Source organism: Suncus etruscus, chromosome X, assembly GCF_024139225.1.
Source record: "Suncus etruscus isolate mSunEtr1 chromosome X, mSunEtr1.pri.cur, whole genome shotgun sequence".
Taxonomy (NCBI): domain Eukaryota; kingdom Metazoa; phylum Chordata; class Mammalia; order Eulipotyphla; family Soricidae; genus Suncus; species Suncus etruscus.
The window spans coordinates 12,097,493-12,113,103 of record NC_064868.1 but is presented as its reverse complement, the minus strand read 5'-3'; the positions used below and the strand labels follow the sequence as shown (position 1 = coordinate 12,113,103).

At 35.1% G+C, this 15,611-nt stretch overlaps 1 protein-coding gene across 1 annotated transcript in view; it reads left to right on the top strand.

Moving 5' to 3' along the window:
- Positions 1–15,611, top strand: part of GLRA2 (glycine receptor alpha 2) — a 206,228-nt gene that overhangs the window by 73,141 nt on the left and 117,476 nt on the right. The window contains exons 6-8 of the mRNA XM_049767094.1: positions 3,281–3,363; positions 7,000–7,137; positions 8,949–9,163. Of these exons, the coding sequence (XP_049623051.1) occupies positions 3,281–3,363; positions 7,000–7,137; positions 8,949–9,163 (436 nt within the window). The remainder of the gene's footprint in view (positions 1–3,280; positions 3,364–6,999; positions 7,138–8,948; positions 9,164–15,611) is intronic.

Genomic DNA, 15,611 nt, shown 5'->3' with positions numbered 1-15,611 from the left:
GAGTTGGAAAATAACCAACAAGAGAACAGAAACAGAACTGTTCTACAGAACGGAGCTGGGGGATGTAGTTTGGGGGGAGAGACCTAAGACCCTCATGGGGGAGGGAAGTGGGCACTTGGCTGGAGGATATGGCATTGGAATGCTGTAGCTATAAAACCTTATAAATAAATCATGGAGCTTAAAATAAAATCATTAAATAGTTCAAAAATTTAGAACTACATTTTAAGGGACTTGTGTATTTCTACTTATTTCTTATTAGAAATTTTTCTAAATATACTCTGATTTCTTAAGAATATACAATGAAGAAGGAAGAGGAAATAATTAAAAGGCAAGTGTGGATTTGAGGCCTACAGATGTGTGGTAAACTCGCCACCATAAATTAGGCACTCTACAATCCATAAAGGGACTGATTAGATCTTTACAACTTCTTTACATTGCTCAGCTGATGACATGATTTAGCAAACTCTGGAGCTATTTACTTTTCTCTTCAGTATTGGCAGCCATTTGGTTCTAATATGAAACCTAACTAGAAATGAAATTGTTAAAAAAAAAATCAGGAGGAAAGGAAATAGCAACCAAGTTTACAGTTGTGACAAAATGCAGAGACTTATATGCTTTCTGAGAAATTCTCAATGATATTGAGAAATGTACTACATTTTGATTCCAAAGTTCTGGGTTTTTATGGGATGGATCTATCATGAAGACAAAAATAATCATGTGTGAGGGATCTTTCTGCTTCATACGTGTGAAAGGGTCACTAAGGAATCAATACCAGGACCGAAGCAATAGAACAATGGGTAATGTTCTTTCCATACATGTGGCCGACCAGAGTTCAATCCCAAGCATCTCATATGGTCCCCCAAACCTGTCAGGAGCAATTTCTGAGTGCAGAGTCTGGAATAACCCCTAAGCACCACTGGATGTGGCTCATAAAACAAAAAAAACAAGAATCACATCAGCAATACTATCACTAAGAATACTAAAACTGACTTGTTTCCAAGAGCAAGAACATTATAGTTGAAAGCCATGGTGCATGTTTTTAAATTTAATTGAATTCCATGATTATTTTTGGAGTTCTCAAAAGTAAACAAGCCAAATCACAGTGCTATTTTCAGATTTTGGGGCTTTGACTTACTTAAAAAAATGATGCACATGCCCTCTGAATACTTTTGCAGAATTAACATATTTTGTGTTATTAAAATATTCCCTTTTAAAATTATTTATGTTGAAGGGCTGAAGGTACACCTGGTGGTACTCAGGGCATATTCCTAGTTCTGTACTCAGGTATCACTTTTGGTCGGATTCAAGAGACCATATGTGGTATATCGGATTCAATCTGAGTAGGTGATGTGCAATGTAGGTGATTTACTTGCTGTATTATTTCTTTGGCTCTGAAAATATTCTTTTTCTTTTAAAAAATATAAAATATAGGAACTGGAGAGACAGTAGAGTCAGTAGGGTATTTGCTGTTCATGCTCTCAAAATAGCCCAATAAGGCTAGTTAATTGCTTTGGGAAAAAATTTCAAATACTGAATTCTTCTGACAAAAGTTTAACTACGATAATAATATGTATTCCATAAAAGCAAAAGATTCTAAATAATATTGAATTTTATAATGATACATTTTAGCTATTACTTAAAGAACAGTATGTTTAATAACATGAAGAGAGGCATCTTCAAATAACCTAGACTTGTTAATACAATAATACAGGCTAAATAAAGAGTAAAAAATATGAATCATTTCTCCAACTAGAAATATCTGCTATTAATATGCTAATGTGTCTATACCAACATTGAAAATTTTTATATAATTGGAAATGCACTGTACTGTTTTGTCTCTTGCTTTTGCTAATCATAGCTGTATTTTAATGATTTGAAAAATTGTCAACATGTATTCTTTGTCTAATTTTAGTTTAAATCGCAGTTCTTAATCTTTAAAAAAGTTCAAATTTACATAAATCATATTTGTAATTTATAAAGTTATTGTTAGTTGAGTGTTACACATATAATATTTCAACACCAATCCCACCAGTAGTGTCAACTTTCCTTAACCAGTGCTTTCATACTCCATCATTCCATAACCCCGTCCTGACTACTACCTTGACAGGCTCATCCCAACTCCTAATGGGATAAAAAGTTCCTAAGCATAACCTTAGTGAGTTCATTTTCCCACTGCAAGTCAAGTGGGAGCACGAAGAGGCGAATATGAAATATGAATTATGAAATATGAAATGAATGAGACCACACAGAATGCATGGGGACTTGCGTCTAGAAAGACGAAGACAAATTTATTTTTTGAGCTGGGTAGCTTTTAAGGTTGAGGTTTGAAATGCAGGGTGTAATTTTTGACATCAAAGAAAGTGGGAGAGAGTTAGGGAAACAGAACGAAAGACCATGGATAAAATTTGCACATTAAAGAACCGATACTGAATTTGAAAAGAAGTTTTGTTTTGGGTTAGCTTTATTTTGGGTAAGTAGGGGAAACCAGGTAATTTTCAGGGAAGTGGGAAGAGAGAGAAATGTTTTGGGGAAAACTGAAAATTGGTTTACGATGAGCTAAGTTTTGGGAAAAAACATGATCTTGGCGCCAAAGTAGCAAAGATCACAAGAGCTGGTTAGTGGGAGACTTTTGGCAGGATTTGTACTGTCCTCCTTTGTTAGAAAGAATTACTAAGGCCTGATTTTTAATAATGGTTAAAAATAAAGAGAGAGATAGTTACAGCCACTTTAGAATTATGGCCAAACACTCCACGCAAAGGGTCAACTGATTTTGACTGCTCTAAGCGGGCCTTTTTGGCAAATAATTGTTTTTCAGGAGTGCAACACTTTTTTGATGTGTGCCCTTCCTGAGTGGGGGCGCAACAGGCTCATTACAAAATTTTGTGGTTACAGCATAGATCTCATGTTTTCAATGTCATGAGTCTGCCAGACACACTTGTCTTTAAAATACATGTGTCACAACTTCTGTGCTTTGATTCATATAAAATGTTTAGACTGAACCAGAGAGAGGAAACAGAAGGAAGCCATGTTGGATTCTAGAATAAACCTGAGACCAGAGCCTGGGGCCCAGAAGATATGAAATAGTGGCTAATGGAAGGAATTTTATAATTTCAATATTTGCTATGTCTACAATTCCTTTGAAAAACAGAAAAGTATTGCTCTTGGAACTTAGACTGCATTGTTTGATTCTGTTTCACTTTGCTTAATGTCAAAGTTTGATTTGTTTCTCAAGAATCAGATCTCACAGATGTACAACTTCTTTTTTCTTTTCTTTGCCAAGACTCACCTTGACTTTATCCTGTCCCATGGACTTGAAGAATTTTCCAATGGATGTCCAGACCTGCACAATGCAGCTGGAAAGCTGTAAGTCCTGTTTGCTTAAATAATTGCCTCTTTGTACCAATGGCATGCTGCCTATAATGTTCATTTTTAAAAAAAAGTTTCTTAAGACATTCTCTACCTACTTCACAACCTCCAAAGTTCTCATGAAAGTATGAGCAAAAGTGTGTGCATGTGGTTTATACTCAATAGAGTAAAAATCTTGCAAGGTAAAAATGCCAAATAAATCACTTTTAATCAAAAAAGTATTCTGCACTCAGGTCCACCTGGCAGAGCTTGGAGGACCACATGGAAAGAAAGGGATCAAACTTAGGTCATCCACTCACAAGGCAAATATTACCTGCTGTAATATCTCTCCAGCCCCATCCTAGGAAAATTTTTAGTTGTTCAACATCTAGATAAAGCACTTTCTAATTATAACCTGTACTTCTTTTTGTCTTCTGGAAGGAATTAATAGCTATGGTTCATAGACATATTAGCCAATTTCATACACCCTAACATATATACTCTATGATGACCATGCCCATTCTCATCGTCATAAAAGGGGGAAGATGCAAGGCATGGAATAATGTAGAATAAGATAGACTACTAGGCATCTGTATCTTTTAGCTGATCAATAGATACATATTAGAGTGAAAGAAGTAGATAGAGTAAAATAGATAAGGTGAATGAATCAGGGATATGGTACTTGACATATGCCATAAGCTAATGAAGTCATAAAATGCAGTATGTTCCTGAATAATATCACTCTGCTTAGTGCAGTCTAAGACTTTTTTCTTCATCAATAAAATATGATAACAAAACAACATTTATTGACATGACATTTTAGTAGAAACTGGTTTATTTGCATGTCTTTTCACTTAAAACCAGAGTTTCTAAGAAACTATCAATGACAATTTACTATGATGGCATTTTCCGTCAGGAGACATGAGATTTTTTTTTCTTGGCTTACCCTCTCAATTTCTCAATTTGTAAGTGATACTCACCTATAGGAATGTTAGGAGATTAATAAGGCAGAGAAAAGAAAACACTTTAAAATTTTATTTAGCATTATCAGTAAGACTTATAAAGCCTTGATTTATAAAAGTGGCAACTATAAATTCTTGGTTTAGAAAAATTATAAATGGTGCCAGAGTGGTGGCACAGCCGTAGGGCATTTGCCTTGCATGTGGCTGACCCAGGACAGACACATGTTCGATCCCGGGCATCCCATGTGGTCCCCCAAGCCAGGAGCAATTTCTGGATGCAAAGCCAGCAATAACCCCTGAGCACCACTGGGTGTGCTCCCCCCAAAAAATTATAAATGTTAAAACACAAGTTAACTGTTTGAAAAGGCAGTAACAAGGGTTTTCTTATGATTATTTAAAATCATTGTCAATTTCCCTAAAAAGTTTCTACCAAAATATAATGAAATGTCTCTGCTTTTAAGAGTTTGTCAGGGATAAAATGGAAATTTCTAATTTATAATAAGCTTTACATATTCATTTTTCCTGATTGCATTTTCTCAAGAAAAAAAAGTTGAGAAAAAAATCTTAAATAATTATTCCTTTGTTGTGTGTCTTCTCTACAACATCAAACTCTTCCTTGCCTCAACCTCAGCATATTTTCTATATATCCTCTAAGGATATATATCCTCTAAGGCTTATAAAACTCCAACTAGTAGATATGCTTAGTATTTGCAGGCCCTAGACATGAGGAAATCATAGCAGCAAAGATTTGATGTGTTTACCACAAACTTTGAATGTAGATGATGGAAATTTCTCTTTACTAGGTGACTTTCTCAGAGATTTCACTACTACACTAATAGTTCAGGGCTAAGACCCAAGGATGCTATGTGGTTGGCCGGGTATTACCTAAACTACCTGGCAGTTCTTGGGGGGCATCCTGATATATACCTGGTGATACTCAGGAGAGCATGTGAAATCAAGAGTTGAAACAGAATTGGTCATATTCAGAACATGTGTCTTAATCCTTGTAAGTTATTTCTATGGTCCATTTATCATTTTTCTATCCTCATTTTACCTTCTCCTCCACTTCACTCTTCTCTCTTTCCTATATTGATGGTCAGGATAACTAACAAGAAATATGAACTATTATTTTTGTGACAAGAATTATGATCATCAAGCAAGCATATGGGATATTTGATGAGTTACTAGTGTTTGTTGGACATACTCAAGTACTCACATATTATTGGAATAGATGAGTCAAGGTTGGCGATTCTTTGACAGCTATCAATCCTTAAAAAGATTGAGGAGGCTCATACTCCTCTTTTACATTTTTTATTGTTTGGTTTGAATGGAATATATAGTCCCAAGACAGAGGAATGAAGATTCCAATTAATTGACCTTTGATTTTAAGGTATCTTTGATGAAGTAAACAAGGATTAGAACTCATAAAACTCATGTAAACATGTTAAGGGGTATTAGCCAGCACATTACAACCCTTGTTCTCACTGATTTTTTTTGTTTATTTGTTTTGGGCCACACCCGGTGATGCTCAGGGGTTACTCCTGGCTATGTGCTCAGAAATCTCTCCTGGCTTGGGGGGACCATATGGGACTCCGGGGGATCAAACCGCGATCCGTGGTAGGTTAGCGCTTGCAAGGCAGACACCTTACCCCTAGCGCCACCACTCTGGCCCCTCACTCTGATTTTAAAAGTTAAGTGTCACTAGGTATGAGGTGCAGGGAATAAAACCAAAAGAAAGAGGGCCCTTCATTTTTTGGGGTGCAAAAAGGTCCAGAAATACTATAAAGATAATATCCCAGTTCTCAGTAACTTAGAGACTAAGACATGACTATGGTTTACTAAACTAATAGCAAATATTTCCATGCATAGTTTCAGAATCATAAACAACATAAACTTACATAATAGAAAATATGTCTCACTTCATAGTCATTATTCTGGTGAGTGACTTCATTTGGGAAAACACTAGTACAAATGAATCTGCTTTATTTGTATATTCCACATGTCCCTCTAGGGTTATGTGCTAAAGTAACTGAGGATTGAGCATAAAGACTTTAATATAATCATTCCATAGTTGAACTTCACAGACCCTAGCACAGAGGCTATGTTTGCGTGGTGGTGATATTTCCATCAGGTCTATGATGAATTCATTTCCATTTGGAGGAGTGCTCCTCTTCAGTGCTTGGGGTCACTTCTGGTGATGCTTCAATGACTGTGATTAGGTACTTCTCAGGACCAGCAGTGTTGGGGACTGCCAGGCCTATTGTGTGATATTTTGGGAAGGGGGATTCTCATTTAAGTAAATCTCCTTAGTAATTTGAACAACTAAAACTGGTGCCATGAGTTGCATTGTTATGCTGAATGACTATAGACACAGCTCTTTCAAGGAAAGAACCTCGAAGAATTTTTGTTTATTTTTTGTTCTTCAGAAAGAGTTAGTGAATAAAGAGGGCAGCAATCCAATTCTCTTGTTATGCAGCAAAAATTGTTCTGAAATAGCTTGCTGTCTTCAATTTCTTTGGCTCCAATGACATGTAGGAATGACAAAGATAGCAGCTCTTTTATTAAAATGCCCTTAAATTTATTGAGCATGCCTGATGTATATTGTTTCTACTGTTATTTCTTTACATGGTTTGACTTCCCAGCTCTCTTGGAAATATGCATTCAATTTTTCACTCTGATTCCTTTCCTCCAGTTGGGTATACAATGAATGACCTTATATTTGAGTGGCTAAGTGATGGTCCAGTTCAAGTTGCTGAAGGATTGACCCTGCCCCAGTTTATTTTGAAAGAAGAAAAGGAGCTTGGCTACTGCACAAAGCACTATAACACTGGTAAGTTTTATCCAGCTGTGATGTCAATTGGGCTCCATCTGCAGCATGGGATGTATGTCCCATCACCTTAATTATCTGGACTTAGCCTCAAACCTCCTCAACAAATAAAAGACAGGCCAGTGATATAGTACAGAGGTTAAGGCTCTACTTCTGGGAGTGGCTCATTGCTTCACCAAATCCTCTGAAAAGTAAGTTTATAAAATGGTTATACCAACTGGAATAATTGGATATCAAATAATTTACCCATAACTGAAAGAGAAAAAAGATTTGGTGATTATTTTTCTGTTTCCCTGCTTATCATTAGTTGTCAGGTGATTCCAAGAAAATTCATGACATTTTTTAAGTAGTACAAGAAAGTATACATTCTGACCTGCTATTAGCATCCATTCTAGCCACTGCTATTTTTGTTTATAGATGGTACACACTTGGCAGTGCCCTACTTTAAGGACTACTCTAAGCTCTGTGCTCTTGAGTTTATGTGGTGCTAGAGATCAAACAAAGGCTTCTTGCATACAAGGCATGCACACCAGCCTGATGAGCTATTTTTTTAGCCATAAATCTGGAATTTTCAGGCCAGTTTTCACACCCTCTTTAGTGGGGGAGAGAAATACTGTAACAGAGCCTTGCAAATTAAGACTACAATGCTGTGCTCTCCCATCCTAGATAGGAATGAGATTGGGATAAAATCAGTGGAAGAGATTTCCATTGGTTCTGAAGTGGTGCATTATCAGTAGTGCTAAAAGACGCATAGGGCAGGAGAGCAGTTTAAGGTGTTTAATGTTGTTGTTATATGGAAGATAACTTCTGCCCAAGAAAGCTCATAGCCATTCTGATTAATTCCCTGGCCTCTGAGACCACGCAATCTGATCCTAGATAGGTAATCAAAGCAAGAAGTTTCGTCCAATGACTGCTCTGGGTCCCTGGCTGAGAAAAGTTGTCCAAAAACACTTATTCCAATGGTCATCAAACTTTCTTACAAAGCAGCTAAAACTTGATTACAGGGCTCTCTTTCTCACTAAGAAGAATTCAATCTTATTTCCTATCATTTTATTGTCTAAATCAAATTACCTTCTGGAGTTCTTACTCAAAATACATTACAGAAGGTAAGTGTAAAGGTGTGGGAGTACTTGCCTCTTAGATGTAAGATATCTTTATATGTACCTATATATAGACAACAGTGAATATTGAATATAGTTTCTAGCAATATTCTGGATACCTTCAAGCAATTGCTCAAAGACAAAGAAATATCATGGGTATATTATATGCACAGCTTCTAAAATATATTTCTCTCTTGCAAATAAACAAATATCCAAACACATTAGGGACCCCATGTGATCTTGACTTCATAGGAATGAGTTGTATCAAATATTACATATTACATGTCAATATGTTATATATGTATATCATAAACTGGGAAGTATATGCCATGTATCTATGTCATAGCTGATATATTATATACTTTATTACATATTGTAATCCCACAAAATATAGTTTATTTCCATTGACCAGTTTGATAGTCTTGCAAATATAAAATTGTATCTAGATAGTTAAGCTGGCACAAACACAGATATAGAAAATTAAACATTTCACATGACTTTTGCCCTATGTCTCTTTGGATCTCTCATTCTGACACTATTGCTGGTTGTTGGGTTGAGAAAGGGTTGGTTATGTAGGGCGAATATTTTCTGAATTTTCCAAGTAAATTTATGTGTAATATTTTTGTTGTTTTTTTTTAAAAAAGTTAATTAGGATACTGGGGTAGGAAAGATCAATTCGAAGTGAACTTTAAACCATCACTTTCTATTTTATAGGCAAGTTTACCTGCATTGAAGTTAAATTTCATCTGGAACGCCAAATGGGATATTATTTGATCCAGATGTACATCCCCAGCCTACTGATAGTCATTTTATCCTGGGTCTCCTTTTGGATAAACATGGATGCGGCCCCTGCTAGGGTTGCCCTAGGCATCACCACAGTATTAACCATGACAACTCAGAGTTCTGGATCCAGAGCTTCTCTGCCAAAGGTAAAAAAATTTCTTTTCATTTGGCAACAAGTGACCTGAGGGATTTATCAAATCTCTTGTAGGCTGGAGAACTTGGTGTAGAAAGAAATGTTTGCTATGCTAAGACACTGTTGGAGATACAAATTGCATTGAGTGAGGAGCTAAATTTGAAAGAAATGGGAATCAGTTGCCATCAGATGAGTGAGGAGAAAGGGGAATGTGAGTTGAAAGAGAAGAGGAAAGAAGGGAGAAAGAGAGAGAGAGTAAAACATGACTCGGGGATTCTAGGAGGTCTTTGAATGCTTCTTTTGTTGGAGGTAGGGTAGTATTGATTTGGGGAAAACAGCCAGTGGTACTCAGAATTTACTTCTATGCTCAGGGATTAGTCCTGGTGGTACTCAAAGGACCACATTATTCTGGAGATTGAACTTGGGTTGACTGTGTGCCAAGCAAGCACCGGACCCCTTGCATTATATCTAAGGCTTCTCTTAGGTGAGTTTGAGTTGGTTTTGTTTATGAGGCATGAAACTTAGAAGAATTGGAATAAGATTGATGCAATTTAGACTGTATTCACTGGTGACACTATTATGGTTCAGATGCTTAATGAAGTCATTTACAGCATTAACGGTGTGATTTAAGCTCTGGGAAATCTATTCAGAAGATTCATGTCTATTTATATATATATATATATGTATGTATGTATGTATGTATGTATGTATAAATGTGTGTGACAAATGGAAATATTAGGATACAGCATGTTGAATACTGAATTCTTGAATGCCTTAATTTATTTTAGATATTGAAATGGAAATATTTTTATGAAGTGAAAACGTGTAAATGAAACAATGGCATCATGCAAGAGAGTGAAATTATGGAATATTTGTTAGCTTGAGATAATTTGAAGGACCTCAAATAATAATCCAGAGTGACTGCATAAGTCCTTTTTCATGTTAGGCAGTGCCTGTGCATTCATAAATATTTTGTACATAGGTAATGATAAATGCCCTACTAATGAAATACCCTGATGCCCAAAAGTATCTCTGTGTGCATCTTTCTTTCATTGTCTTCAATTTTAAAGAAGTGTGAGTTCCATTCAGTGTCTAATAGTCTCATACTGGCTGAACAGGGCTTTCAGAGCCCAGTTCTGTAAAATAACTGAGATCTAATACCATGTCTTTCATGGCTTGAGTTTGTGCTCGGTTGTGATGTATTTGACATGAAAAATGTCAAATATTCATATGTTCCATAGTCTCTCCTTATTGGAAAAAGGATGACATATGGAGGAGGTCTAAGCTATAATGGTAGAAGATGAAATACTGTGGAAATAGTTATATAAACTTTCCAAGGTTCATGTTTCTAAGATAAGTGATAGATTCTGTATGCTAATCGAGAAAAGAATAGAACTATCTTTATTGCTGTTTCTATTTTCTAGTATAATAAATAGAATATACCTGGGTTATATTTCTATTTGAATATAGTGGGTAGAAATCCTAACAGCTTTTACCAGCTCCATTATCACAACTCAGTTTTACCTAATAAAAAATCTAATTCATTCTATACCCCCTCCCAAACAGGCTCATTCATGTATTTCATATTAGTTACAAGTTATTGCCATCACGGCATGCCATGAACAAATAGGTATTTTCAAGTTAATAGATAGCTCAAGTATTGGTTTAAAAATTGCAAGGAGATAATCTCAAAACAAAATATGTAGCCTCCAACTAGTAAGTGGCATGAAGCCACTCATGTTTAAAACAGGAGCCTTCTCCACATCACTAATCATCAAGGAGATGCAAACCAAAACAACAATGAGGTACCATCTCACACCACAGAGACTGGCACACATCACAAAGAACAAGAACAATCAGTGCTGGTGGGGATGTGGGGAGAAAGGAACTCTTATTCACTGCTGGTGGGAATGTCATCTAGTCTGATCCTTATGGAAAACAATATGGAAATTCCTCAAAAAACTGAAAATTAAGCTCCCATATGATCCAGCTATACCACTCTTAGGGATATACCCATGGAACACAAAAATACAATTCAAAAAATCCCTTTTTCACACCTATATTCATTGCAGCACTATTTACAATAGCCAAACTCTGGAAAGAACCAAGATGCCCTTCAACAGATGAATGACTAAAGAAACTGTAGTACATATATGCAATGGAATATTATGCAGCCATCAGGAGAGATGAGGTTTTTCTATACATGGATGTGTATGGAGTCTATTATGCTGAGTGAAATAAGTCAGAGGGAGGGAGATAGACACTTCTGTCTTACTCATCTATGGGTTTTAATAAAAATTAAAACATTATTGTAAGAATGTCCAGAGACAATAGAGATAAGAGCCAGAAGGACTGGCTCACAATATGAAGCTCACCACAAAGAGTTAGGAAAATAACTACACTAACAATTATCATGATAATTGTAATGAGTGAAAGGAGTAAAATGCCTGTCTCGAATACAAGAAGGGGTGGGCAAGGAGGGAGGGGGCATTGGTAGTGGGAATGTTGTACTGGTGAAGGGGGGTGTTCTGCTTATGACTGAAATCCAACTACAATCATGCTTGTAATCATGGTGCTTAAATAAAGATTTTATTTTAAAAAAGAAAAAATAGAGAGACTGAAAAAATAAAACCATAAATGCCTTTTTATAAAGGCATTCTTATTAGCTACTCTGATTTTTGCATCAATCATCAAAATATTGCTAAATAAATGGTTATAGAGCACTGTTCTTTGTCCATAGTGATGGGAATGCAGATAAACCAAAGGACGGCACAGCCCAAAGTATGTTTCTATTTGAGTCGCAACTCTGGGTAGTTATTCTTTAACTATCAGCAAGTTTATCTTCCTACGTATGTTTTTCCTACTCTATTTTAAACATGGTTGGTGCTCAACTGCCCATGGGGAACTGTGACTCATTTGCATGACAGTATAAAGAAAAATGGAAGAAAAAGTAACTCGTACAAAATAAAAAAATTGGCCCTTCACTGACTTCACAAATGAATAAATATGCATACTTATTTTAATTTATAAACATGCATTCCTTGAGCAGATGTTCACTATGCTATGGTAAAAATTGTTCCAGAGCCAATGGCTACTCCTGTACTGACTAGGCATATAGGTTTCGCTTTAATAAGACATGCTTGTTAGAGAGAAGATAGAAAACCCAAAATAAACATTTAATATTAACTATGCAGTATATAGCCGTTGTTAAGACTTTGCTGAATTTCATTCTTGTCTTTTTTTTATTTTTTCCTTTGCACTTTTGTAAGTAAATCCAGATATATACATAGTCATTAAATTGAGATTTTAAAATGCAGACGGTTCATCTTATGTGCTATATACCATGGAACTGAAAATTCTTTTGTCAACATAATTTGTAGTGACTTAATAATAGCCTGAGGCATTAGTCTTTTACTTAACTTATTATATATTTCAAATTTTCTTTTTGATTTTACAAGTATGGTCTTTATATATATATATTCCTACATGAGTATATGTTTCAATATATTATTGAAAATCATATATACATATTTAAATTCTTATTTTACAACATCAAAAAGAAAGGATTGAAGATAATTAGGATAAATGAGGGTTATCTAGAGAAGATGCGAAACAGTAGAGATGTTCTGTTGAGGCAACAATTTTGCTCATTGTATTCACTGCAGCACCTAAAACAGTGATTTAGACTAGAATATCCCCAAATTCTTGGTGAATTGATATGCTAATCAGTAAAACAACCATGTTCCCCTATACAAAACCACCTGGAAGATAAACTTGAAGCAGAATTTCTAGGTTTTATAAACAAATCTATGGAATAAATATGAAATAACATCATAACAACATAAAATACTATAGAGAAATGGAATTTCTGTAAAGAAGTATATTTCACTTTCTGGAAATAAACTTTATTAAGTTATCAACATACCCACAAAGGTATCTTTTGTAACACAGGCAGGCTTGGCTGTATATCTTGGAGATTTCATATCATTCAAACTCTCTAAATTACCTTATTTGTAAAATTAAAATATTATCTATATCTTTTAAATTAGTGAGAATAGGGAATTTTCTATGCGAATTACTTAGCCTAGTTTATGTATCCTTGTAGGCACTCAATTTATTCCTGTTAAATTCAATGTCATTATTCCATTTCTACAATGTAAGATAAAAAGACTGCTTATGGGATAGGAGTTATATTAGCTGACTTTTCAAGGATTTTATGAATATAAAATACTATTTTCTCTGTAGAATTCATTGTTTAACAATAGCCATGTTATCAATAAAATCAGCCCAAGTGTTTCGTGTGTGTACATGCCTGGGCCTTCCATAGGTAAAAACGTTATTAAATAAGCTAAGCTTGAGAAGATATAAATATGCCTTGACTATTTTCTCCAATCATTGAGCATTCTCAGCTGATTCTCTGCTTTCTATCCTTGGAGACCATACTAGGAAGTTTCTATAGATTCTCATTTACTCAATGTCCTGCCATTCTTACTAGAATTAACAGAATATGAATTTTACAAAGTGATAGTCTGTTACACTATTAGCAAATAATACATTAAATCATCAGAATTTTTAAAAAGTCATGCAGCCTGAAATAAATCTTTAATCTAATCTCTAATCTTTTCCTCCCTTATTCAAAGCTCATGTCTGACATTTGACTTGATATGCAGCAGCAAGGTGGACACATTTTCTGTTTTATTATGGTTTATTCTCTTCTGTTCTCCAATTATCTTCCAGCTTTTTGCTACTTATATCATTGTTTAGATGAAAGCAGTGGAAGGAAGTTGTATGTAACTCATACTACTACTATTTTCTCGTGTCTTTTCTCATAGAAAACCTCCAAATACAGGCTTTATTAACAGTGGAGCTTGAGTTTTGGGAGAGTCCCAAGGGTACACTACTATCACTTTTGGATTAACAATAAACTCTCTACCTGATGTTTTACAACTTTCTTTAGCTATTGTCCCCAGCCCTATATATATATATATATATATATATATATATATATATATATATATATATATATATATATATATTAACCCTATAAGCTGCCCATACATAAGCAGATATCCCCCAGGTTGTCAGTTGACATATTTCAAAATGCTTTACATATGACTAGCTTCCACACCATATATTTGATTCATCAAGAACATGTGTACTTGTCTTGCCAAATAATGTAAATGCAATTTAACTCACTTCTAACCCTTCTGCTTGTAGCCCCTTTTGGGGGGTACTTTTGGCTAGCCTTCAGAATCTATTCATCTAAGAGACAGTAGTGTTTATGTTTTCCAACAAAATACAAATGAGAATACATAACAAGTTCTCCAAGAACTCTTTTCCTCTGAATCAAGAACAACCACTTAGCATTTAATCAAAACAATAGATATATAGCATGTGAAATAGAAGCTATTTTCTCCCATAAGCAGAGTCTGGGTAATCCTCCTTTTCCCCATCTTTAGGAGACTAGGAAATATATAAAGGCACAGTCAACATTTACAAATTACATTGCTCCATTTGATAATTTTTCAAATATTAAACCTTAATAACACAAGAAGTTGATGTGATGATTCCTGGATAGCACTTACCTTCTTCTAGAATGTTCTGTATCATGCATATTAGCCTATACATAAAGTAATCCTTTAGTGTATGGCTCTAGTGGAAATGCCAAGAAAACAAGAATATTCCATTTCCTTATAATCATTAATATAAACTTACTGACTTTCATCCTTTTGACACAAGGGTTCCATTAGTTTTGTCCCTGTTTACATATTACACTTAGCATAGCACCTGGATCCTAGTAGGCACTAGGCAAAAAGTTAGTCTTTTAATAATAGTGTTAGTTTAAAAGTCTTGTAGTCAAAAGATGTTCTTACTATAATTTCATTGAGAATTCGTGCCTCCATTCATTTATTCAACTGACATTTACTAAATGTTTCCTCTGTGCATTGTGCTAGGGGGCTAAAATATTAAAGATAAATAAAACAGGATCTTCCCTAGTATTTTATATTATGCTATACGGAAATTATTTAACAATTGAGTAGGCATTAAGTCGATTGCCTAATCCATGAGGTGAAGGTAGGGAAAAAGGAAGGGGGGCTTGATGGATTGAAGGGATCCTATAAAAGAGGAAGAAGAACAGTTTTAGGAAAATGGCCTGAAGGAGGGAGCTTGAATTGAATCTATGAGGCAAATTAAAGAGGTGAAGAAGGAGGAGATTAAAGTTACTGGAGGCAATAAAGATTTCCTACTTGATATTTGGGCTACACTTAACAAAATAAGCTTTACTAGGAGACAAGCTGGGCAAGATTCCAACATGCTTCACAAAATTTAAATGCATTACAAGTAGGAAAATTGTGTTTATCGATTCCAAGTTCATTTCCTGCCTTCCTGCCAACCAGAGCTTTTTGTGTTTTTTTGTTTTATTTGGTCTAGTTGGGTTTTGTTTGGTTTTAGTTTTCAGA